The sequence below is a fragment of the Semicossyphus pulcher genome, unplaced genomic scaffold (assembly GCF_022749685.1).
Source record: "Semicossyphus pulcher isolate SPU_LCO1_2020_fin unplaced genomic scaffold, fSemPul1.0.p SCAF_4, whole genome shotgun sequence".
Classification (NCBI taxonomy): domain Eukaryota; kingdom Metazoa; phylum Chordata; class Actinopteri; order Labriformes; family Labridae; genus Semicossyphus; species Semicossyphus pulcher.
This window is the reverse complement of record NW_027211715.1, coordinates 21,781,273-21,808,345: the sequence shown is the minus strand read 5'-3', so window position 1 is coordinate 21,808,345 and position 27,073 is coordinate 21,781,273. Positions and strand designations below refer to the sequence as shown.

The 27,073-nt window shown below is 40.5% G+C and overlaps 1 protein-coding gene across 1 annotated transcript; it reads right to left on the bottom strand.

Moving 5' to 3' along the window:
* Positions 1 to 20,821: 20,821 nt before the first annotated feature.
* dynlt2b (dynein light chain Tctex-type 2B) lies at positions 20,822 to 24,464 on the bottom strand. The gene is made up of 5 exons (XM_069680399.1): positions 24,350 to 24,464; positions 23,825 to 23,958; positions 21,591 to 21,660; positions 21,395 to 21,458; positions 20,822 to 21,304 (listed from the first exon to the last, which is right to left on the bottom strand). The coding sequence occupies exons 1-5, from the start codon at positions 24,394 to 24,396 to the stop codon at positions 21,257 to 21,259; spliced, it is 363 nt and encodes a 120-aa protein (XP_069536500.1). The 5' UTR covers positions 24,397 to 24,464; the 3' UTR covers positions 20,822 to 21,256.
* Positions 24,465 to 27,073: the final 2,609 nt, after the last annotated feature.

Sequence of the window (27,073 nt, the reverse complement as noted above, 5' to 3'; positions counted from 1 at the left end):
TAGCATGCATTAAATGTCTGCTGACTGTGTACATACTTCCACGTGTCCACGGGAGAGGCTGTACCTTGGGACCACTTGTTCCACAAATTGTTGGATCTTTGGAACAGATCTAGAATAGAAAAGGCAGACATATATCAACATCGAACTGTACTGAACTTGCATAGGTTACATTTTAAGTAGCCTGCTTCAACCTTATTGAAAAGGTGTTTATAAATATATGGTAATTTATCATCTACACATGATGGAGATTCTGTACAAAGAATTTCTAGCAATAGGTTCGAGAAATGCTTTGCACAGTACAACCACAGCAAAAGACTGAACAAATTCGTATTTTAGATCCAACACCATTGAAATAAAACCATGCTGTACTGCTATAGCTAATTACCCCAATGGACGATGTCCATCTTCATGTAGTAGTAGTGGAATTTCGATTGCATCCACTTCATCGGCAACAAAGAACGCAAACGTGATGTCTGCGTTTTCTTTTCAGAAGTGTCCGACTATATAACTCCTCCCCTGCCTGCAATCGGCTACTCTAGCCTGCTGTCGAGGCGAGCCGGCAGTCATCTCGAACAAGCCTATTGACAGCAGCCTGAGAGACTGCTCGGCTCTGATTGGTTGTGTGTTTTGGGAGCGTTGGATTCTTACAAATGCCATTAGGAGCAGAAAGAGGAGCCAGAGGAAAATGATTTATTTCACAGATTATATCTCTCATGTACTACTGCACGTTTAAAGTGACAGTTTGAGCAAATATGACCAAAAGTTAGTTTTAATAATGTTACCTACAGTTTTAACCTTAAGCAATACTTTTTTTTTTTTTTCATGTGGGACTTTTTGAAAAAGGCTCAGACATGCTTTGTGTGTCCACAATGGTGCATAGCTTAGCTTCTGTGTCAGTACTCAGGCTGGCTTCTCCAACCAGGAGTCAAACTGACTGCCACAGGTACTGCACTGTATATTGATGAGCACCGAAACCATAATGCAAACTATCCCTTAAACTGCCTTCTAACTAACTATTCAACAAGCTTAACTAGTTCACTTTCTGGTGCTGTTTTTGTAGTCAGTATAATGCTGCAAATTATTAGGTTAACACTATTTGCATCCTCCACAAATGTCCTGCCTTGAATCTGATACATCAACATGAATTAAAACCAACTTTTCACCCAAGTATGTAACATATGATAGAGGCCTTACTGAGATGTATAACACTGAAGGCTTCTGAAACAACAAAGTTATTGCAAAGTGACAGCAAGGGCCTACAACTCCCATGAGCACCACCTTCACAAACTAATCATTCTACTGGTGCATTTATGTTCGGTCTATCGTTGGCATACAGCGACCAACAACCTGAACAATCAGTCTCAGAGGAGAACAGTAGTCTGGGATGTGACGGCACAAAACTAAAGTCAAAGAGAAAACCAAAGAAAAGAAAAGTGAGGGTCAGGTTAAGGTCAGGTTTATGATTCAGCCTAGAAAATCATGTTGCTTGACTGTAGGGAAGTGATTAGGTAATTGGGCTCTCTTTTATGATTGTTACAAGCTACAAGGTCAACACCGTGAAGTTTCTGTCTTTTATATTGAAAGCACTTAGTCTAAATTGGCTGGTTAGCTACAATACCATGTTGTGATGAAGCTGAGCTAACGAGGAGCCGAGGAGTGGACAGGTTCCAGCAGCAGGAGAGTTTGTTATAGGGAGACGTGAGAGTGTTTACAGGGCACGGGTAGCTCGGGAGTTGTCGCAGTTGGATCCAGGAAGATGAATGTTCTTGTGAGCTGGGCAGAGCAGAGCAGAGCAGGAGTGGAGACGACAGAGAACAAAAAGGCGGGTGGAGCTGGCGACTGATCACAGGAGGTCTAAACACAGAGACAAAAAGGTAAATACGAGAGCCAAAAAACATGTCTTGGGCCTGACAATAAACCACAGTAGGGTAACGGAGTGGATGACTGAGCCGGTCTTTTATCCTGTAGCAGTGGTGGCTTGATTGCATGATCAGGAACAGGTGCGTGATGACAGCAGGTGTGCAGACTGATCAGTGTAGACAGACATCCTTGACTCCGCCCCAGCTCCAGACAAACATGAACACAGACAAGGGGAACACAGACACATGAGGGAAGGGAACAAGGGAAACAAAGGGAGAAAAAACACAGGACCCTAACAGACGGAGCTTGAGAAAAGAATGATCCAATGTGAATTAAATCAAATATTAAATCTTACAAGACTTATCTGTACCATGACCACAAAGCGTATCCTAAAACTACACTTAAACTTATTGTGGTGCACACGTCTTCTTCTCCTGAATATTTATTGAACGGCTGCACAGTCCCCCTGAAGAAGTATGGGACATGAGGGGCATTTGCATGATAAAATGTCACCCTTGGCAGATGAATAATGGGGGTGCTTCACTCGAGGCTCTGTGATTGCCTTGTCAAGGTTTTGAATTGCACCTTTGGGCTAAGTGAGGTTTGAGACTCCTCTTGAACGAAATTCTGAGAAAATGAAATCACGGCGCCGTTGTGAGGTGGACGTGTATTAGCCACTTATAATACAGATCTTAAGGATCAAAAGAAACTTTAATTGTCTCTTTTCTTTCATTCACCTTGTGCAATACACTTCATGTGAGTATTACCTGATGGCCTGAGCACTCAACATCAATAGCGCTCATCCTTCTGTTTCTGATTGCTCAGACTGAAGTCAAAAGCACAGGTTGAAGCAGCTGTAACCTTTGGACTGAAAAATGGGTTAATGTGTTTTTTTCATGTAACAATCTTCACGTAGCAGTCATTACTGCTGTTTAACAGTCTATTCTTTCTCCTTTCATGAAGTCAGGCCGATGAGCTTTCTGCCTTTAGTCAGTCTTCAGATGCTGTTATTCAAATATCACTGTGCTTATGCACCTGTGGCTAAGGAGATAGAGCGGATTGCCCACTAAAAACATCTGCGGCACTAGTATGCTTGTCCTTTGGCAAGAAACTGGACCCCAATTTACCGCCGAAGGCCGTGCCATTGTTTTGTTTTAGAATAGACCCTGATGAGCTGGATTGCACCTTCCAAGCAAGTGTCTGTCATCAGTGTCTGAATGTGCGTGTGTGTGAATGAATTTAATTGTATGTAGTGTAAAGCACTATGATTAGTTGGAAGATTAGAAAGGTGTCATACATGTGCAATTACCATTTGTGTCATTCTGTCTTTTAGACCTTCAGTTGAGCAAATCATCACCACCTTGTCCTTCAGGAATCCAATACACCTTTTGCACCTAAATTTAGCGTGTTGGTGCAAGTTTTTCAGACCTGGGAAGACCGGGAATGCCAATTGTCTCTTTTCCCACTGCCAGTGGAGTATCCTCCTGTCGGTCTCTTTTCTGCTGCGTCACCGTCTGACGTCACAAATGCGCCCGAAACAGGGTTAGTGAACAGTGAAGATGTTACGCTGGTTGTATCTATTACTCATTCAGTCTGTTTATCAAACTCGGCACCGACATATTTGGAACGATGTTTGAGCGCTGCTTGGATGTAGACGGGCAGAGTTTGTAGTTGAGATGACGAGGAGTCGCAGAAGTTACCAATGGAGCATAGCATTGCGCTTGAAAGGGGCAGAGATTAGAGTGTTGACACTGGTTTTGTGTTCCCCTCAATGCCAATCGGAGCCAAGGCGATAATTACCCGGGTCTACTGCAGACACATTTGACTTTTCCCATTAAGCAAAAAGCAGAGTGTGAGCGGGTGTTATTTGACCAGTGGGAAAGTGGCCTTAAGTGTTTCATCTATAAGGATTCATCTTCCATCTTCTGGCATCATCGGCCCCGCTGGGAATCCCATCATGTAACCTCTCCTCTCTTCATGGGCCTCTGCTCAGTGAAGACACAAAACATCTCAGGGTTGTGATCGCAAAAAGTCCTTTTCAGTTGTAAACTTTAATACCTTGTGCACTGAAAGTTGCTCTCTCCTGTGTAGAAATTGAACACTTACTGTAAAAACAAAAGCACTCGGAAAAAATTGAGGGCTCTCCTCCCAGTGGCAGGGCTCTGATGTAACTCTAAATGTGCAAATTGCAGGGACAAAATGTTCCCAATTTAATGCTTTAAGTAGCATGTTTCACACTTCATTTAAAAGGAGCAGTTAGACAAAGTCACAGTCATAGTAATGATGACTGAAAGAGGCCTACTATTAACATAATGACAAAATGTTATAAATTAACAGGCCTGGTCTTACAATACTTTATCAACTCGTATTAACCACAGCATTCCTCTTATTCAACTTATGGTTATGTTCAGCCGACAGAAAAATCCAGCAGTCTCAAAGTAGGTTTTGTTTGAGTGAGAACCAAACCACTGGACCAGGATCCCCCCAGAAAAGACGGGTCCGTTTCCAAATGAACCACGGCCCATTACAATGTAGGTAACATAATTGGACTTAGAGTATGACCTAATATCGGAAGCAAACCAAAATACTGAGCATTGTGGGTTGTTAACCGGTGCTGACACTTGTTGAAACAGACACGCAGCCAGGTAGCAAGATGAGTTTAGGACAGACGTAGGGGAGTGACAAGGTGAGGGCTCTAATTTCAAACAAGAAAACGCACAAGAATATTGAGGTGTTCAAGCTGTTCAGTGAAAATACAAAACTGAGGTTGATTGAGGAGTGTGCTCTCTCTCTCTGTTTACTTCAGGGAGTTTTCTCACTTGGAAATTCTGACCAATCAGAAAGCAGGTTCCTCGACTTTCAAAAATTTTGGTCCGCTGGTAAAAGCTGCGGAACACAAACCAAAGTTGAGGCAAAATGCAACACTGTAACAAAATGGTCTTGGATTCGGATCAGACAAACGGACTTTAGGTGTGAAGCACCCTTAAAGGAGCAGTTCTCCCCTGGAAAAAGCCACTGTCAGTCAAAGCTGGTGTTCTCTGTAATCGATAGAAGCAATAATATTTGAAATTGGTGCCATAGCTGTGGAGAAAACAGCTCTTGGTTTCGCCCATTCTACATTCCTACAACACCCAGTGTGCATTCCGCCTCTCCCTCTGAAAAGAGATGCTGGAGAAATACTACAGTTTTCCAGTTAAGGACATTGATCGCTGCAGGCAATGGGACAGAGCGGTACAGAATCCAAGATACAACGAGAATATAGCGGTGGATTGTCTAAAAAAACTTTTCAACAAAGAAAGACGATGGAAAAAAACTGGTTTAAATGTATTTTATGAAATTTGGAAAGATGCAATGAAAAACTATCAAAAACCAATGAAAGACGCAAGAGCATCCTTTTATTCTTATTTAATTTTATCTTATCCCTCTAACCCCAGAATTAAATTTTAGACTCTGTAAGCAGCCCAGTTGAGGTGTAGATTTATTCAGGCCATCCAGACAAGCAAAAACAAATCATTACCAATCAAATATCAAACATCATCATTAAGTGTCCTCTGTAGAGACAATAGAAATGGAGGTTATTCAAACAGAAAACACATGCAGGCTCTCCTCATAGCCCTCACCTCCAAACTGACACACATCAACCCAACAGTTGATTTCACACACCTTTTATATTTTGCTTTTAGGCCAATCACAGGTGACCTCTGTAATCAGTGCCATCTTGACCACAGGTGAACTTAATCTCACCTCTCCAGGAGTTGATTACACTCAAGCATAAGTGAACAAAGGAAAAATACTGAATTCAAAGCACAAGCGGCCATTTTAAAGGAGTAAATAATGAAAACACCTAATTTTATCATAAATTCAAACAGAAAATAAAATAAATCATGAAGTTTAATTCACATGAATTTAACAATTATTATGTACAATTATGTTTGAGAGGAATGTACAAAACAAATCTATCATTTTGCGGGGTTGCACGCTTTATAACACCATGTTTTACAACCCCACACACATATTAGTAACTATTTTAGCAATTTTACGCCTGTTTTAATGCCAATTTTATCAGAAATTTTATCTCGTCTTGACGCCATCCCCTCTAAATTTCTCAAAGAATTTATGGACACGGTTGGGCCCAGTATTTTATTAATTATTAATAGCTCGCTTTTAAATGGTAATTTTCCTTCTGTTTTTAAACATGCTGTGGTCCAACCTCTTTTAAAGAAACCAAATCTTGATTCTGAAGTTCTTAGCAATTTTTTCGCCAATTTCCAAACTCCCTTTTTTTATCCAAAGTTTTAGAGAAAGTGGTTTCAACACAGATTTGAGCTTTTATGAGTCAATATAACATCTTTGAGAAATTTCAGTCAGGTTTTAGAGCATTGCAGAGTACAGAAACTGCCCTCCTCAAAATAACAAATGATCTTCTTTTAGCTGCAGATAGAGGAGCGAGCGCAATTTTAATTCTTCTAGATCTGAGTGCGGCATTTGACACCGTAGACCATGCTATTTTAATCGAACGTCTCGAGACCTGGGTTGGCGTCAAGGGCACAGGCGTCCTAGAGTGAGGAAGTGTAGTTTAGCAAGCTCCCTGGTTTTCCAGGGGCCATTGGAGAAGTGGATAGCGTCGTCCAAAGGCACAGAGCAAAATTGCATTTTTTTTCCTACCATAACGGCATTAGCTCCCCATAACAGCATGATGGGACTGATTTTAAAAATCGCAGAAATTGCCCTTTAAAGTCATGATCTCTTCCTGACCTTTACTAAATGCTTTCGTTGGCTAAACCAACAGACACAGGCATTGATGTGAACTCTGTTTTTTGTATGTTAACTGTCACACTCAACAACCTCACTGCAACTCCACACATGATACTTTAACATAGTGTTTCATTCAGTAAAAGAAAGGTGTCTCTGTAATGAATCCAGGCAGCAGTTACCTCCAGCCCAACATAGCTATAAAACATTTGTAAATATACAAAGCTAATTTCTTGTACACAGCACATATCTCCAGGTAGAACAGTATATTTGAAACCTGTCTGTGAAGTCTGTGGGAACGAAGTAATGCTGGAATGAGACTCAAACCTACGAGAATTGAAAGAATTCAAATGTAATAAGTATAAAGAACTTCTTGTATAAGCACACAGTAAAAACAATATCAGTACATAGGATACACAGTACATCAGACGACAACGTTTTATGCTCAAATGTGTATAAACTGTTTGAAATGAACCCCAGTAAACAACTTCAATATTGCCAGATGCTTTAAATCCTTTAACACGCCAGCAGCCGCTGTTGCAAATCCAGGAGAAATATTGGGCACCACTGAGATACGCTTTTTTGTAAATAACAGCCAGCGATCATCTCCTCCCTGGAGGCGGAGGTGAAGATTGGAAAATAAGGCCTCATGAATGCACGGGCACAGCTCTCAACGGAGTCCATCAGCAGACAGTGCATGCAGACACACAGCCCTCACTTGAACCCATCTGGAAGAAAAAAGATGAACTCTGCTGTGAAATTATGTTGTCACATAGAACAAAAGTTGGAGTTTTTTCAATCACATAATAGAAGCAAATGTGAAAAAAAAACAAAAAACACACCAGTTAAGGTGCCACGATTATGTCGAGCTCACAGAGGTCACGTGGCGGCCTTTCCGTCCAGTGTAAAGTTGTCAGTTTCTGCCCCTGAACGCAGTCTGTATCGAAATCAGAAATGCTTTACTGTATCTTGGTGTCATCAGCTTAAGGACAAAAGCTTTGCAGACACTGAGTATGAAATTCATGTCGGGTAAGTTTCCCCGGATAAGTTATGTTTTGTCACAACTGACATCTTTACATGCTGGGTCTAATTTTTTTCACGGAATTGCTTTCGTGTCTAAATAAATCGACTTGTTTTAGAGTTCAGTTCATGTCTTCAACAAGTTGTAAACCACAAAAAAGTGCTAAAGATTGAAAAGTGGTGCCGCTGAAGAGAGGACAGCTTGAAAACACTCCACTTACAAATACACGACATGGAAGGATAACGAAGAAGTGATGCAGCCGTGAGGGGTCTCCGCACAGGAGTCACTGCTTCAGCAACAAAGATGGGATTTCTCAGGATTTGATTCCTCACCAGCTTCAAACACACAACCACAAACAGAGCTTATTGTGTTTGTTTGAAAGTAAGCCCACGACAGAGGAATTCCTCTCAGGAGTTACAGCTGATCCATCTGTGCTGGAAGGCAATAAAGTCCTGTACCACTTGGGCCCCATATCGACGATAATAACTCAATTTTATTTTCTCTTCTAGCTCTATTTAGAAGCAAATTCAAGCTCAAACTTAATTGTAGCTTAGTTGATGATCTGCAGCAACAAAAAAAGAAAGAAAACATCACACAACAACAAACTGGAAGCAACAATGGAGGGTCCAACTTGATCACAAGCAACTGACTTTACGTTTATTTTAAAGGTATTTTCTTTCATCATCAATCTATCGACTGCCCTGCAACTAAAAATCAAATTACCGGAAACTTCGCTTGTGGCTTCATCAGATGAAGTTGCTATAGAAACCAGAGACTGTCTCTATGTACGTAAAGGTGAAGGCAAACATGCATTGCCTCCGGTGTCCTCCGCAAGTCCATCTACAGCAACAAAGAGTCTGTTCTCTGAGACGATGCTTCCTCCTCACATTGTGCTCCGAGGAAATATCAAGTGCAATTTATGGAATGAGTTTCCGGGGCTTTAAACACTTCAAGGTTGTCTTTTGTTCGATAAAAATCTTTGGCAACAACTGTAACGTCCATTTGAGCCATGAATAAAGATACAGAAAATGTTGCGTAATATTTGTGCTGTCCTTGATAAGAAGCTGTTGTACTTGTTGAACTCATCAATGGCACTGACCTGCATACTTACTCATACTCATTGAATATACAGGAAGGTGTTAACCTGCTGTGTCAATACTGCCTGCGGCACCTCCTCAATGCCCAACGGTCCAGGTACCACCGATCACCAACGTTTCGCTCCATTAAACTCGGAACGTCTCCTGGTGGCGGAGCAGTCTCATGTGCGTCTCCCTGCCACCCTCTGCGGCAAGCCCTTGTGCCAAGTGTTGCCCCAACCAAGCTGCTCCTTTTGGCTTCTTCTGCCAAGCCTTTGAGGGCCTTCCGCTGGTTTGCTCCGGTTACACCCATGTCCCTCATGAGGCGAACGGCTGATGTACCGATAAAGCTGAGACATCCCACTTCGACCGGATAGATGACGGTTCTCCAGCCCGCCTCCTTGCATTCAGCAGCCAGGTCCGAATTCTTTAGCCTCTTCCTCTCTGATGCAGCCTTGATACCGTCATCCCATGGGACAGTCAGGCTGATAAGGAGCACGTACTTGATGCTGCTGGACCACATCACTATGTCCGGGCGGAGGCTCGTGCTGGTGATCTCCCTGGGGAACTGGAGCTTTCTGCTGAGGTTGACCCTCATGCTGCAGTCCTGGGTGGTGAGAAATGCCCTCGGTGGGGCTCTTGGTGAGACACCTGTATTGCCCTGGCCTTCTATGACAAACTGCATGTTATGGTTCGCTGGTGGAGGATGACCTCTTTTCATGTCCTGCCTGCACCTCTCCAGCACCTAGGCCAGCTTGCTCAGGACCTGGTCGTGTCGCCACCTGTATCGACCTTGGGAGAGCACGGTCACGCAGCCTGACAGGATGTGGTTGAGGCTTGCGTTTGGAGTGCTGCAGAGAGTGCAGCATTCTTCCTGGCCAAGCCGCAGGTGCAGGTTCAATGGGCTGGGGAGCGTATCCAATTCCATTTGTCATTGGGCGAGAGGCAGGGTACATCCTCGACTGATCAGATAGAGACAGGCAACCTTTCACACTCACATTCACAGGCAATTTAGAGTCACCAATTAACCTAATTAGCATGCCTTAATTATTTAAACTACATAAACTACTACTAAAATGTAGATATTAAAGCCATTAACAATTATCATTATCAATAAAAATGTCCAGTGTGTTAAATGAATAACACAGAACAACAATACATTTTATAGATCTGTCGTTCTCAACTGGTCTAGCCTCACGACCCACAACCCCCTCCTCAAAGACAAATTTTTTAACCAGTCAAATTTATTTAATTAAAATCTGTGCAGTTTGGACCAGAGATGGAGCCAAACATCACGGTATGTCAACATCACAAAACACAACAGTGTAACAGCTAAAATGACAAGCAGGCAGCAGTGCATGAGGAGAACATATTCCGTCTACAATTATTTCAATAAGCAGCCTTTTTTTTTACAACAGAAATAAACTGAAAAAGTGCAACATAAATGCAACACCGAGGTTTAAGAATGTAAATGTAACTTTTCTGTAGTGGATACATGGAGTGTGAATAAACACACTACTACTGCACACACGTCAAAGGATACCCGTGTTCTTCAAAATAAAAGCGCAGCAAAGACTTTTGGCGCCAACTTTTTTTTTTTTAAGCACACATCCGCGACCCACGGAAAACAGCTCTGTGACCCAATTTTGTTGAGAACCAGGGCCATAGATCATAGTTCATAAGGATTTTACGTGTTCACAGATTCAGAAGAAAAACAGATACGATCCAATGATGAAGAGAAAGAATATATGTGAGCGATTATCACTGTTATGCATCTGATTTGACAGCAAATATTTTAATTCATACAATAATTCAAACTATAGTTCCTGTCTGGATAACTTGCTTTAATTGTTAACAAAAAAGAGGAAAAACATAAATAATGAGTCATTTTATTTCTATCTTCAAGTTAATCAAACGTGTCATGCCTGCCCGTTAGGTTAAGTTTTCTTTTGTTTTTTCCTCATGTGTCTTGTCTGGTACTTCCTGTTTTATTTTGAAATCACTCAACCCTGTCTGTTTCAGGTCATTACCTCATGTCTTCCCCTGTTCCAGCATTTTGTTCCTAGCTCTCGTGTATGACCTCTGATTCTGACCCTGTTTTCCTTTTTACCTTGCCTTTTGCCTCACGTCTGTTGGATACCTTAGCCTGATTTTTGACTGCCTTTTTGTGTACCGAACCTTACCCGGCATTAAAACTATGAAAATCTGTCCACTGGTCTGAGTTTGTATTTTGCTAGATTAACGCCACTATAGATAAGAAGCTACATGATTCCCTGGATGATCTCTATTTCTCAAGGGCAACGCCACAGGAAGCTGACTGAGTAAACTGTGACTCCCTGTGCTTTCTCACATCAATTTCTGAAGCGAGGGGAGATTTTAGAGAATGAAGACAACACAAAGACAAGGAAATGTAATAGAATTGCCTTTTCACTAACACACATGCAAGAAAGCTATTTCCCCCGCTAACCTTCTGACCACGATTTCCGTCCTTCAAGTCTGTGAATAGATGTAAACCCATTTACTTCAGCTTTGAATGACTCCCATTCAGCTGGGAGACAAACCTTTCAATCGTCGCTGTGAACGGTACAAGAAATGACATGATGCAAACACAGTTTCTTTGTGATATGTAATCAAGGCATGACGTCCACATAGTGTTGCAGTGGCGCTGTCCACTGTGAACTCTGACCTATAATATAAAATGAAATGGAGGCACATACACAGAGTTTGTCACACGTCATAACAGCAGAACTTAATCTTTCAGATCAGTCAGTCAGAGAAGCAGGAGTTTTTTTCCCACCATCACAAAATACAGCAGTCCTGGAAATGCCGTCTCCTTTCTGTATTGCTGGGAAAAGAGGGCTTTTATGGACTAAAAATTGCGACCAATTATCAGTTTTAAGTTATTAAGCCTCCCTAATAATTACACTAACCATCTGCTCCTAACAGCCAGTCTGGAAACCATGCTAACCACAGCATTCATGCAAATCCTGCAGTCGGGTAATTAAAGCAGATTTATAAATACATGTACTGAGAGGGAGTTTGATTATCATTGCTCTGTTCTGAAAAAGGGGGCAGCCATATATTATTTAGTTAATTACAGTCATCCTATTTTAAGTAATTTTACCTGTAATGACATTATCATAGGAGCCACAGGCCTCAGTGATGCTGATCAGTACTTTAAGGAGTACATTGTGGGTATGCACCGCTTGCTTTTTAAATCCTTTTTTTTGTTAGCCCCATTTTTACAGTTTAATTTATTTTTGAATATTTCTCTTAACAGTGTCTTCTTTTTGTCCAGCTGCAAAATTCCCAATCAAAACTTGAGATTAACATTTTAGATGGAGCTGAGTGTGCACCCACAATATTAAGCTTAAAGAGTCATTTTAAGTGCTGCTATTAGTGCCTTAATAACAGTAATTTACATACTTTTTCTAATTAATTTGAAAGACTACCAATATTATTGTCACAGTTCTGCTCTCTGGGTCTCAGTGTTTTTCCACTCACCTCACCTCTGTATGCCTGCCACGCCCACCTCATCAGTTCACTCAGCTCACCTGGGCACACAGCTGCTCCTCATCAGTAATCAATATGAGCCTCTCATGCTCACCCTGTTGCCGACCTTGTTTGCCGGTGACCTGCCAGCCTTGTCGCAATCCCGGAAATCACCTCAGCCTTCTGTCCCCGACCACGAGTTCTGCCTCAGCGTTTCCTGTCTGCCTCTTCCCATGGCTGCTTGGTGTTCCCCTGCTAGGAAGCTACTGTGTGAGTTTCCCTGTTTCGCTTACCTGTGGATAACTGTGGCTCAGAGACTCTCAACGTGTCGCCACACTCGCCTATTGGCTCCCCGAATCTCGGCCTGGCCCTGACTTACCTTCCGCCTGATCCCTAATGGTTCGTCAGCTTCAACCGAGTGCCATTCTAGTTCTGGACCCGCTGCTTCCTTGACCTTCCTTGTCTCCTGCCTGCACCTTCACGGTACCATTGCCTACATATGAACTGTTAAGTGAGCCTTCACCTTACTGCACTCAACCTGTCCCCTGGTTACCCCGCACCCAGCCGGAGCCCCCGGCCCGGTCCAAAGACTCCCTGTTTTCCCGTGTGCTGCAATTGGGTCTAAACACCCCCGTTACAATTATGGCAAGAACAACTACATTTTTAGCATAATTATAATTTATATAAATATAATTTGTCAAATAGAAAACACTGACTCACATCTGTAGGAGGCAATCATTCACCACATTAGCGCTCCATTTTTGCTGCTGCAACAAAGCCATGATCTCAACATCACATTTGCAAACATGAATAGAGATCCGGTGATCAGATGCATAATTCTCAAGGTCAAAATTATATGAAGGTTATCTGCAGAGAACCAGGAACAGATTATGCACGAATAAACGAAGTCTTCATCTGGTTTGCATTTTTAGTTCTGGAAAGGAGACCAAAGCTCACTGCGAAGCGGGTGACATTTTTCCTCTGCTGCTGCTGTCTCCTTTGATGAATAACCTTTGTAATATGCACATCCTCAAACTGAGAGGTGTGTAAAAAGCCTCAGAAAATGAAAACTATGTAACACCTTGTTCATGAATTAAAAAACATCCGCCAATTAATCTTAATACCTCTTTGAAATGATGACTCAATAACCTTAAGGATGAGTGGTGCTGTAGTTAAATCACTTTTAATTACATTAGCTGGTATTACTTCAGCTAAGTGAACAGTTGCAGTTCCATAGAGCCAGAAGAGAGACTCATTTTATCTTGGTGAGAGGAATGACTGTCTGTCACGATGTTCAATCTCAGGGGGGTTCAGTTCGAGAAGGTAGCCGGCGAAGGCATCCAAGTGAGAGTAATGTGACAGTCTGGTACAGAGGTGTGACTTTTCAGTCATGAAAGTGGAAACAAACATTAAATATGGATATAAAAGTTTTAAGCATAAATAAATCTGGTGGGCGATTGCCATGTGTAGTCGTCTGCCCTCCGCCTTAAGCCTCTCCAACCAGGGCAGCTGTGGATTACGTTATGAAGAGCAGGTATTTAGGTACATTAGCTGGATTTGAGCTGGAAGAGGGATTAAGGATGAGGAGACAAGAGTTCACTCAAAAGAAAAAATCAATAGACCTGCATCATCACGACAAGCACATGGGAATAGGTGAGGGAAGACTGTGTACTCAAGATGAACGGTTTAAATAACACGATGTGACACATTGAGGGAAGCTGACCTGTCTGTACTGAAATATTAAAGGTCAAGTCAGTGAGTCAAAAAGAATAACTGTGTGTCACTGTGAGCATAACTAAGTACAGTATAGACACATATGAATTAGTTTTTACTCAGGCTTTAATACAGTTTAGATAAACAATTAGTTTAATGATGTTTTACTCATATATTTCACTCATTTTATTGAGTGAAATTATTAGTTGCTAATATTACCTCAACAGTGTTGGGAACAGCCTGAGAGGTTTCCAGTCCACTAGATATTTAAAGAACACGAGCATCGATTCCACCAGCGGTTTTCAAAGTGTGAGGCGTGCCTCCCCTGGGGGGGGGGCACCAGAGAATTCAGGGGAAGCACAGTGTGAGAAAAAATAAACCAGAAAAAATAACTTTAAACATCTGGTTAGCGAACTTCTGCGATGTGTGGGGCAAAATAGACAGATTTTGAGGCCATGTCCACACGTACACGGGTATTCTTCCAAACGTAGCTTTGTCAAAACGCCAATTTAGGTCACTGAAAATGGATCTTCTGTAAAACTCCGGCCAAGGTGAAGACTTTTAGAGACTCCATTTCCGTGGAGACATGTAGACGGGGTAAACAGAGTTTTTGGCTTGTGACGTCAGGCTTTGTGCCGTTATCGCCATGGTGACACGTCACTAATGAGGCGACATTCCTTGCAAAATGACGGACGTGACAAAAACAGTGATGCTTAACAGGACTTTTTACATGTTTACACATATATGTACAGTGACTTGTCCACTATGCTGAGGAACAGAGGCGTCGGGATTGATTTTTTCAGACTTTTGATTGGCCGTGATTCTTCTTCGTCTTCTTTGCATGACCGGGTTATATCGCTGCCTGTTGGTGCGGCATTCTCATGACAGCGTTTCTGTCGTGTTTTTGCGTTTTCGTTTGCTTGTGTGGACGGGGTTTTGTTTTTTTTTAAACGAAGGAGGCAAAAACTCTGTTTTCAATAATACCTGTGTACCTGTGGGCGTGGCCTTAGTAACTACAGAGAGAGAGCGAGAGAGAGACTGATAATTTAACAACGTGAGACGATGTTAACTCCGGCGTCATATTGAGACCAAGACGTCTGTGGAGGCTGATGGGGAATCTACAAAGGTAACGTATTTGAATGCAGCAATCTCCAGCACCCGCGTACGCTGTGCGGGAGGCGGGCTGTAAATACAGTACATGCCCACAACCAAGGAATCCATGTTAAACAATGTGATCTCTTCATTTTGGCCAACTTCGTTCGTTCTTCATTTATAATATTGTATTATATTTATATATATACAAGAAATAAGTCTTTAAGTCGGTTGCAAAGTTGTCTTCTTCTACTGTTTCTGGCAGACTGCACAGTTTTCAGCGTCACTGCCACCCCTATTTATGGCCAGGAATCCAACTATCATTGACTAACTTTGAAACTCATCTTCGCTGTAGTCACAGCCGATGAGGATTGCAAAATAGATGCTGCCGTGCTGTTAAGTGTTACACAAGTTCATCTGATGCTATGGTGCTCACATCTCTCCAAAAAGGCTATAAGAGTGCTCGTGAAGGGGATGTGAGTGCGGAACAAAAGCTGCTTTTATGTTCCTTTAGGGGAGGCTCACTTTCCCATACTTTGAAAACCCCTGGATTACACCATTGGCCCAGGATCTCGTTGAAAAGTTTGAATGAGCAATATGAAAATGAGAAGAGTCTGTGACGCAAAACATTTCTTTTTTTCTTAGAAAGAATGTGGCTATGCGTTGTGATGACTACAGGGAACTACAGCATTTATTTCTCACAAAGCCTTACCCTGCAGGCATCTCCGTGCACTTCCTATTTCTGAGAGGTGAAAGAAGCAGGAGGGCTGAAAATTGCTGCATACTAAACTGATTTAGAGTATAAGTAATGGCCTCTGACAGTTCGATCGCTAAAGCAGTGCCATGTTCTTACACATGGGACAATTATCCCAGTCCATTGAAAAACATTTAACTCTTTTCTATGAATTCAATGCTCTTTGAACTAAGTCAGAGCTCCCCTGGCATCAGCTGAATCAGAGAATTTTCCCATTATGTTTAGATCCTTTTCTTCCACCTACACAAGTAGTTTTGGATAAAAGCTTTCCTCGTCTGAAACCACTTACAGTTGAATCTCCCACTGATTAAACATCATATTCATTGTTCTTTGCTGTCACATACTCAAAGAGTGTAGCAAAGGCTTGTTTATCAAAATGTTGTCTTTATCAGTTCTCCTCCAAATTTGAATGGATTTTATACCGTTCTGGTGCCAGGAAGTGTTACACAGAATGCAATATGGTGACAGCTTGGCAGCAACAGCAGATCATCTTATTCAAATGAGATAAATATGCAGAGCCGAGAGTTTAACTTTTAGTGCTGTGAGTCTGAATCTTGTTATAAAATAAAAGGAAGATTTGTGTGAAAGCGACGACTTTAAATTCAGCCAATAAAACCAAACTGACTTTGAGTGCAGAATCGAATCCAATTTCTGCATTTAAGCAAATAAGGTCAGTCACAGTATTCTCCTGTATGGTCTCAAACAGCATTGCTACCAAAACACAGGAGGACAGAGCAGAGCATAATAGAGTATGCAGAAGTCATCATGATCACTGCTCCCAACCAAAGACTGTATATATAGATGGACGACCTGACAGCTCCCTAAAGTGAAGCCAAAAAATTTCGAGCGCCCCCTGCTGACTGGCTGCAGTATAGGTCATAAAGCCCGCCTCCTCCATGTTAACAGATGGGACGTGAGTCAAATTATAAAATCAAAATACACGCCAAATACATTTTTCTCAAACATGGTTTCTGTGATTCTAGCTAGTTATTATCATGCTGATTTACGTCCAAGTGTTCATTTTTCTGACAAGTTTATTTCTAATTAGTTATTTGATGCTGTCAAAATTATGATTGACAGTTCTGTTGACAAATGCGGCTCCTGCAGCCGATCTGTTCCGGATTAGCAGAGCGGAGGACGATCTGCGAGTAGAAACGTAACTAAAACAATCACTACAGTCATTGAAGTTTCCATACCTGTGAACGTTAACCTCAGACCAACTCAGAGAAGCTGTTCTGCTGTTAAACACGCCGGTGAGCGAGATCTTTGCTGTTTTTTCGATATTAAGTGTGTGTTTTGGTTAGCGGAAGTGGCTACGGCTGCGCCACCCGTCGATCTCTACTGCACAGACTCTTGCTCCATTTAACGTCACCATCAAAGGATGGCAGCGCCTATCACAGGGGGGGTATTTTGGCATCACTTTCATACAATGGGAGCAGATGGAGACGTGTCGTCCATCCATATATATAGTCATTGCTCCAAACAGTCAGCATCTAACATTGTGCATTCATTACTAGCACTGCTAAAATGCTGAACAAATCTGAAATATTTTGAAGACATTCAAGAGGGAGTCCTGAATTTGATTAGGCTCTCAAATCCAAAAAAGATTGAGCATTACAGGCTGTTATATTAAGACTGTCTCTGTCGTGTCTCCGGGCAAGTGATTAAGCAGCTAAATGCCAATTTGATTTAACAAATCAGTGGGAGAGATTTATTAAAGTTACCATTTTGGCTGACATTTTTGAGGTGCTCAGTGAGGTCTCCTTTTCTCCTTCTCAGTGAGATTTGCAAAGCATTATGGGCACAGTGAGGCTACTATTTTTTACTGTGACCTTAAGCTTGTGTGCCTTACATAACATGACATTTCTGCTTAGGAAGTGGTTAGATGTACAGGCAGCTAACTAACCACAGAGTGTTTATTTGAGACTATTATGCAACTCAGCATAGAGGCAACTCGACTGCACTCTATGTGACCCCAGTTTTGGCTGTAAAAACAGGCAAACGAGTCCCCTACCCCCCAATATAAGCAGGTCACTTTCAGTACTCTATGTTCTTCCTCCCTCAGACTGCATTGCACTCTGTATGATGATTGAACCGTCTCTGCACAGAGAATGAATACAAAGACAACTTTATTTCTCAAGATTCTTCATTCAAGTATCATAGAACTCACTCTGTATTTACCACCACGGCTACACTCTGATTTCAGCAACAGGTGCAGGAAAGCAGTATATAACTGCTACTGATAACGTTTCTTTTTCCAAATAGTGTCCCAGTAACAAAGAATAGTAATAGAATGTTTTTTGTCTTGTTCCTGGTACCTGTAGCCCCTCAAGCAGAACTTTTCACTTTCTGGAGCGAATGTAAATATGCAACATACAAATTGCATGTTCTCCCCGTGCATGCATGGGATCCCTCTGGATACTCCGGCTTCCTCCCACAGTCCAAAGACATGCTTATTAGGTTAATTAGTGACTTTAAATTAGAGATAGACCGATATGGTTATCAGGGCCGATACCGATTATTAGTAGTCAAGGAGGCCGATAACCGATATTTGGAGCCGATATTCATTTGCAGTAAAAGTGAAAATATTGGCGTCAAAATTTTGAATAATACAAATTCCAACACTTAACTTTGTTTAAATGCCTTTAAGCATATGTTTATTAAACAAACATACAAAAAGCGCAGGGAGTTCCCAGGGTCAGCAGCATCTCTTATAAAGTTAACTGAAAATTTAAATAAATAAATAAATAACTTCCTGAAGTTTTATAAAGTAAATAAAACAAAGTTAAATAAAATTAGCAAAGAAATGAACTTTTTCTCCTCTCCGCCATGTGTGTGAGCACTCTGCATGCACAGCTCTCACTGCTGATTGGCTGTTACCCGTGCCATGGCTCTGCGTGTAACCAATCAGTGCTGTGGGTGGGACAATGCTGGAGACAGAGTAGTGACTGCAGACAGAGAGGCGCGGCTGCATCAGAGCCAAAATAACCCAGTTTTAAATTGATCTCTTATCGGCCGTTGGATTAAAAAAAAAAAAAAGCTGATGCCGATATGCGTCAAAATGCCGAATATCGGCGCCGATATCGGTCTATCCCTACTTTAAATTGCCCGTAGGTGTGAATGTGAGTGTGAAGGGATGTCTGGCTCTACGTGTCAGTCCTGTGATTGACTGGCGACCAGTCAAGGCCATTCAATATTTCTGATGTAGCTGAGACAATAGAGATTCATTCATTCATTCACTTAGCTGTGCTCTGCAGAAAGAAAAGGTGTGAAGCCTACTGTGGCATGTGTAATCACAGTATGAGTCATTAGACTTATTCATTCAAATACACTTGATCCCTCTACCTGCTCACTTCTGTTCCATTAGTCTTTATATATAGTCTGAAAGGATCTGCTTCTCCAGCTGATGAATGGTTTGCGGGGTCTAATGAAAAACAGCCAAGAGTCATTTGAAAAAGGAAGTATAAGAAATTAAAATGACCACTTGGCTAATCAAAGATATGAGTTTCCATTTCGCCTACAGTTTACAGGCAAGAAGAGTTGGCAAACACTTGACTGAATCCCCGTTCACAAATGGAGCAACACCTGCGAGCTATTTCAGACAGTCAACTTGAGCTGCACTGTTATTCACACTTGACGTGTCTCAATTTCCATCACATTACAATGCCACTGCTGCCCTGCACCAGTACTGGGCTCAGTCTTTCAACCCCGCCACCACCGCGGCATCCACCTCTAGGCTCCAGCTAGATGGTTTAAGATATTATCTCATGAGGTAGGAGCATAGACGCCAAACTCAAACAATGTTCTGCTGCCGCAAAAAACGTTTAAAAAAATAACAAAAAATTGTTTGCAAAAACATTGTAAAGTTGCTACAGTGGGTGTTTACAAAAATATGTTGTTTTTTTTAACATAAAACTGTTTGACAGAAAAATAAAATTGTACTTGTAATAATAATCTTATTTCAAGACACGCCAGTACAACACACTGTATGTGCTAGTTTTTGTTTTTATGCCATCAGCTGTCCCATGTTTCTGGAGAATGCATTTATTGGCCTTGACCGTCACATTTTGAGGCATCCCTATGGACTAAAACCACCACTGCAGTTGCATTTGTAGTTGAAGGCGAACACGTACTCAGCAGCCGTGAAGTTGGACGCAGGGTTTGTGAAGTGCATTCTGCCTATGCTGTGTTGTGTTATATTACGCTTTCTGCCTTGTTCTCCTCTAGACTCTCTTTGTCATTGTCAGTTGAAAAGTCCTGATCCTCTGTTTTCCTAATTGCTGTCGCTGTTTTCTGACTCTGTCTCAAAATAACTCCAAATCTTTCTCCTCAATTAACAATCAAAGCCAATACGTCCTGATCTGAGAGATGACATCATTTTCTGATGTTTGATTGACTTCAAAACCCGACGTGGGGTTGATGTCAAAAGCAGACGTTGGGATGACGTCAAAACCTTACATTAGACTGACATCAACAAAGATCAACAAAAAACCTGACATTGGACTGAAATCAAAACCTGACATTGGACTGATATCAAAACCTGACATTGGAATGACGTCAAACCTGACTTTGGGGTGGCATCAAAACCTGACATTGGTCTGATGTCAAAACCTGAAGTTTGAATAGCATCAAAACCTGACATTGGTCTGGTGTCAAAACTTGACGTTGGGATGATGTCAAAACCTGACATTGGACAGCATCAAAAACTTATGTTGGGACTAAAGTTCTTTGTAAGCAGCTTCCTGCATTTTACTGATTGCATGCTGTTAATTTCCTGTAAAGATTCATCAAAAACTGTAAAATGTGGATTCAAAGTTCAAAATCATTCACTGATTGTTTGATTTGTTTATGGTAGATCTCAAATGCTTAATTTATTATTTAATAATTTATGTATTTTATAATGTAACAGAACCACATATGAGAACCAATGTTATTACCAATATTTTGTTCACATTTTTGAATATTGTCCTAGTCTTCATTACATCTGTGTTAGACATTTGTCTTCTGATGAAAAGGCTGCCCATATTAGGAGTTAAGTCAAGTTAGAAAGTCAAACTGGTTTTATTATGTACAATCAGTTCAGTCAAAGCAAAAGTACAGGCATTCCTGTGTAAAGAGGACATTTGAAAATTGTTGGTGGAAATTCTAGTAAAGTCTTTTCTGTTGACACTCTCCCTGACATCAAACTTTATACTTTACTTATCAAAGTATCATGATATGTATATATCAATGTATATTAGCAAAAGAGCATCAGGGTTTGATAATCTTGCCAAGTCAGAACATCCTGATAATACACCTCTTTTTAAAATCCCTACAGTATCAGCACAGATATCATCACGTTTACTTTGGATGTCTTCTGTGTTGATCTGAAGGTTTCAGACATCACAGTTAAATCAACGCACCATGGATCTGAAATGCTGACGGTGAGCAGTTTCATTTGGACGATCACTTCACATCTTGGGCTGAAGGAATTCTATGTGATTCATCCTCTTGTCCTCAGTAGTAGTAGCTTCCAAAAACTGCCACCGCACAGAACAAGCTGTCCTACAAAGGCAAAATATAGTTTAGCAAAACTGTCTTTAAGATGTCTGTCTGTCGCCCCTTACAACTCAGTGACCAAAGAAAGGCACCTACATTCATGAAAATATCTTCTGCATAGTTGTCTGTGTCCGCATCCCACAAACACCTTGAGGACATTCTAAAAACACAAGCAAAGACAGAGCAAATACTGTTATACCTGCTTTTCCCAAAAAATAGAGAAGATATTAAAATAAGGGAGTTTTGAAAAAAATAAGTTTTTATTTGCCACCAGTACTAGAGGGTCACTCACTTGACTCCTTGCCCTCGTTGTTCTCCAATGACCACCTGCACGACAAGCTTATATTTGTCAAACCCTGCATCTGTTGAAGAGAAATTAGTTTAATGTTTATCAGTAATTGTGCTAGCATTGTGCAGAGACAATACCAGTGGGTGCTTAATATGCTGTGAATAATTTACTTAACTAAAACATTTTACTAGTAGGGCTTGTTTAAATGCGAGATATTTGACTGTTAACTACATTTGTAATGGGAAAAAATAACATGTGTTCTGCTTGATTCTCTTGGCTTCATTTTTTTATTCAGTTCACATTGTACTTCATGCTGGTTGTGTACTGAATGCCATATCAATAAAAAGCAGCGATTTCTGTATTAAGTTGCAGAAGATTCTAGCATGCTGCCCTGATGAAAACAACAATAGTCAATGTAGGGACACATTTAAGTAACAATTATATACATTTTTCAGTTTCTTGTGAAACTGAGCTACACTGCAATTTCTACTCATACATATAGTCTGTGAGCCAGTAGGGTTGGTCATTACCATCTAAGGGGAATAAGGCTATTAGTGATTTTTGGCAAGGTATACATCTCTAGATTTAGAAAACATGTGATAGCATTGCACCAGTGGTAGCTTTATGTGTGCTTTCATGCATTTTATAACACTACCCTTAAAATAAACATTGTGGCTAATAGAAACATGTACGTATATTCACCGTAGTGGCATTTTGTCCTCAGTGATCCATCAACATTGAAATTTGTCACAATGATAGCTGAGTTCAAGCATATATATCAAATGGTGTTATAACATTCAAGAATAAGTGCATAATAGCAGGTTTCGGAACAAGATCATTACTTAACCCCTGTAATTTCTCAATTATACAGATTTTTATAGGGCTATCAAGGAACTCTACAACTTTGGCTACTTAGGCACTGGATGTTTAATTTATCCGTGGTTAGTATCAAATCAAAACAAGCTTAGGCTTTTGTCAAAGCATATAGATTTACAGTATGATATTTTCAAATGTGGGGTTCCACACAGACATAACCTAGGCCCCATTTGGTTGTAAAATGAATATATTTAATCAACGACTGTGTTTCAAACTTTGTTTTACATACTGTCTCAAACCAGGCCACAGGGCGATGACAAAAGAGGGAAATGCACACAACCAAGCCAATGAACAAACTATTAATTGAAAAAGGAATATTATAGGTATTATATTAAGACTTATAATATAAGTCCAAGTTCTTTAGCAACGTCTAAAATAGGGACACAGTTTCTCACTTTGGCTCCTTCAAGTAATGTTTTGCATGATTCATAGTCTGGAGGACTAACTAAAAGGTCACCATCTTATTTTGATGTTTTCTGGTGTATAACACTGTTTATTAATATATTCTTTGTGCTTATGGCTCTCCATGCTGAAGCTAAGTAATTCAGCTACTCCAGATCTAAATATACTCTACTCTTCTCTCTCCTCTAATGTGCAGTAATAACCCACCACCACAGTACCTGAAAGAGGAAAAAATCACATTAACATTGTTGATGAAAAAAGCACCAGCTGCAAAGGTGATAATATATGGCTACATCCACACTAATACGTTATATGCCTAGCGAGAAAACGTATTAGTGTGGATGTAGCCTATGTATAAATGGTGGAAAAGTTATCCTGTGCATCATACTTACACTATATTTAGTTTATTGAATTTCATAAAAAATTCCCTTCAATTGGGGACATACATCCATACATACTGTATATGCATGTCAATCATATGCCCACTATTTTACAATCTTATCTTGTAAAATATAACATAAACATTTAATTTAATAGTCATAAAACATTGTTTGATTAAATTATATATTGTATTTCTGACTTTGAACATCTCTTACCTCAGGGTGAGCAGTATTCTGTCGTTACGCATCTGTGTCTGTCTCCTTCAAAATGACTGACAGAGTCATATTTAGGTGGTTTTCCCTTCTTACAATGACATACAACTTCATGAACTTTCCCTTCATACAATTCCTCAGGACTTTCTTTTCTCTCATTCAGAACTTCATCTGAACACTCATTCAAAGAGAAAGGGTAACTAATAAGAGAGAAGTAAAATGCTTCTTTCTGTTCTTGTATAGTTTTGAAAAGTGTGATTTGGCATAGGGCATATAAATCGTCTGATAACACCCAGAAAGCTACCACCAGTGCAATGCTAGTTCTTGAATGGTTTGTGACTTTGAAGTTGCTGAAGCATCACTCACCCTTCACTTTGTCCTTAATGCTGTCTGCCAGTGAACGGGACAGCTCTGGCACTTCCTCTGGCTCGTACCTCATCCCAGACAGTCTCTCCCTCACAACTTCACGAATACACTCCTTCACAATGGCTGGCTTAAACCTGAAAGATTCGACAGTAAGCGGCGAGGCAGGAAACCAACTTCATTCAACTTCCAAACAAAAAACATATATTTCTTTGTCTCAAACTTTCTGTGGTTCTTATTTGGTGACTGAAGACGTTGTTCACTCTTTATCACTCGTTTTTACTGCTAGCGTGAGGCTGACTTTAAAACGTCCATTACCTAACTACAACACTGACAATACCATTGTCATTTAATAACGTAACCACCGTATTTAGACTTACACCAATCTTAACAGGCACTAACGCTTCGCGTTTAGTTAGCTTACTTGAAGGAACTTTAGTGGCTAACTGAGTTAGCTAGAAAGATATTGTTAGCAAAAAAGGCTATTCTCCCGCTAAAATTGATATTTAGCCACTCTGACCCACTCACTTGTGCTGGTGTTTAGGTCGTATGAGGTATGTATCCGACCCCTCCATTGTGTGTCAACAATGTAACGCTAACAACAACATAAGACATAAAAAAAGACAGACGGATGCACACAAGCTGATCTTTGCAGAGGCTTTAACCGTTACCATAGCGACGTCGCTTCCTAGTTCCTTGTTTCAAAATAAGAGCATGTTATCGACGTCCATACTAAGCATGATACTAAGCAGTTCTTCCTGCTAGACATTTGTGTATTTTATATTTGGCTACATGGAAGTCTTGTAAAATAATTGTGTAAAGTCTCCGTTATTAATTAAATATGAGTCATTTTTCATTCTATTAAAAAAGATTGTAAAAAAGTTCAGCAAAATGCTAAACCATAGTTTCCTTTTTCCAGTCTGTTCCAAATTTTCCATATAATGTTTAGTCAATACATGAGACATTTCTTTGACAAGAGAGCAGATAAATGTGTTTTACAGAGAAATAAATAGAAAATAAATAATCTATTAAGATACACTAATTGATGCATGAAAGCTGTCTTTTACAACAACACTTGATCTGTTGGTAACTCAGCAGCTGCATCTGAGCAGGTGGGGGTTTACGGCCTTGCTAAAGGAAACCAGTTTCTCCTAGATGTTTCTTGAATATCAACTTTTCAACCCACAGAGACTAAACCTTCTAGCTCAACCAAATCACTTCTGTTCCCTCCTACTCAACATACATTTGTCGTACCTTTCACTGATGTGTGAGGGATATAAAGATACCTATTTCTTATCTTAATTCTCTCTCAGACAAGGAAATCCTTTGATATCAGTGTCTTTTAAAACGTCACTATTACATTCACCATATTCCCTTCACTCACATGGGGATTGGTATCAGTCTAGATAAACGACATACAGCAGTGGCTCCAATTTATTTTGGCAGATTTTTAAGGCCTCATCATCTGCAGCCAATGTTAAATGCACCTCATTTCTTGTCACTTACCTGCAAAATGGAGCATAAAATTGCAATGACTTTAGGAGCATATCATGGCTACTTTCTGACTTTAAATGTCAGTTTCTGTCTTTGATAGCAGCAGGGATAGCCATGTGCTGGCACATTCTTACAATGCAAATCTCCCATCTTTTCTCAGAATGTCAGATTTTACTCAGTCCACACATTTTTTTATCACATACAGGCCGACTTCAACTATCTGACAACCACTTGATCTATCTGACAACCACAGACAACCAGTTTGGCTTTTAGGCTAAGCATGGTACTGATTTATGTATTTATGGGTTAAAAGAAGTTGCCGAAATGTATAGAAGGCAAAATTCTTCTGTTCTAATTGGCTTTGTTGATGCCTCTACAGCCTTTGATCGAGTCAATCACCAGAAGTTGTTTCTGAAATTGAGCGAAAGGGGCGTGCCTGACAGCATTATAAGAATCCTGGCATATCGGCATGCCAACCAAAGTATGCAGGTAAAATGGGGCAATAGATTCTCCGCTCCCTTTGGTGTTGGTAATGGAGTTCGACAGGGCAGGGGGGTTCTTTCACCAGCTCTCTTTAATGTTTATATGATTGAACTATCCGAGCAACTAACAGGCTGCAAAACTGGCTGTATGATTGGTAACTACTTGATAAACCATTTCATGTATGCAGATGATCTGTTGGGTTTCAACAGCTGCTAAATATTTGCTCTGAGTATGGGGTCAAATATGATGTGCAATACAATGCTAAAAATACCTGTCGTAGTAGAACAAACGGTGATAAGGACCTCAACTTTCCAAATTTTTATCTAACAGGGCAAGTGTTAAGTGTAACAAAACAAAATATTTGGGGCACTTCATCACGGATCAAATGTCTGATGACGATGACATATACAGGCAGTGCTGTATATTACATCCCCAAGCTAACATGTTGGCTAGGAAAATTCCACATGTGCTCAGACCATGTCAAGATAATCCTCTTCAGAGCGTATTGCACTCCTCTCTGTACTGCCCCTCTGTGGAATGAGTTTAAAAATGCAAGCATGCATAAAATTCAGGTACCGTGAAATGACTGTATGAGAATACTACTTAAAAAACCTAGGTGGTGCAGTGCTAGTGAAATGTTTTGTAATGCAAGAGTCCCCACTTTCCATGCTCTATTTAGAAACCTAATGTATAAATGTATATGTCGCCTGAATGACTTTATCATGCTGCTATCTAATCCTACTTTCTGTGTTTTAAGATACCAGTCACCTCTGTGGAAACATTGGTATAACTGTCTTTCATAAAAAATGGGAATGTTTTCCTTCTGTATGTATTGTACTTTGTTTTTTGTTGTATGCTTTTTTAGCTAATGGACCTTGAGTCTGACAATAAAGATGAACTGAACTATCTGCAAGAGTTCCTTTTTTTCGTCATCTAACATCAACAGGAAAAACTCAACAATTATTGTTTAAAACCATGACGTGTTAAAATAATTTGTTATCATCAGTTAATCATTTAAATTCCAGATCAATTGTGCTCCTGTCAGAACGCCACAGAGATAAACACTGTGCGCTCAGTTTAATTGCAGATCATTTCGACATCCGCAGGCCGACAAGAGGCGAGGGGAAAGCTTGTCTGATGACATCGATGCTTGAACACGCAGCGAGTCAAGTTAAATGAACCATTAGGCCTTAATGGTTTTGTATGAGTTTGTTACAATTACCTGCTGACAACACGTGTCTACATGCAATATTTCCACTTAAAGAGATTAAATGT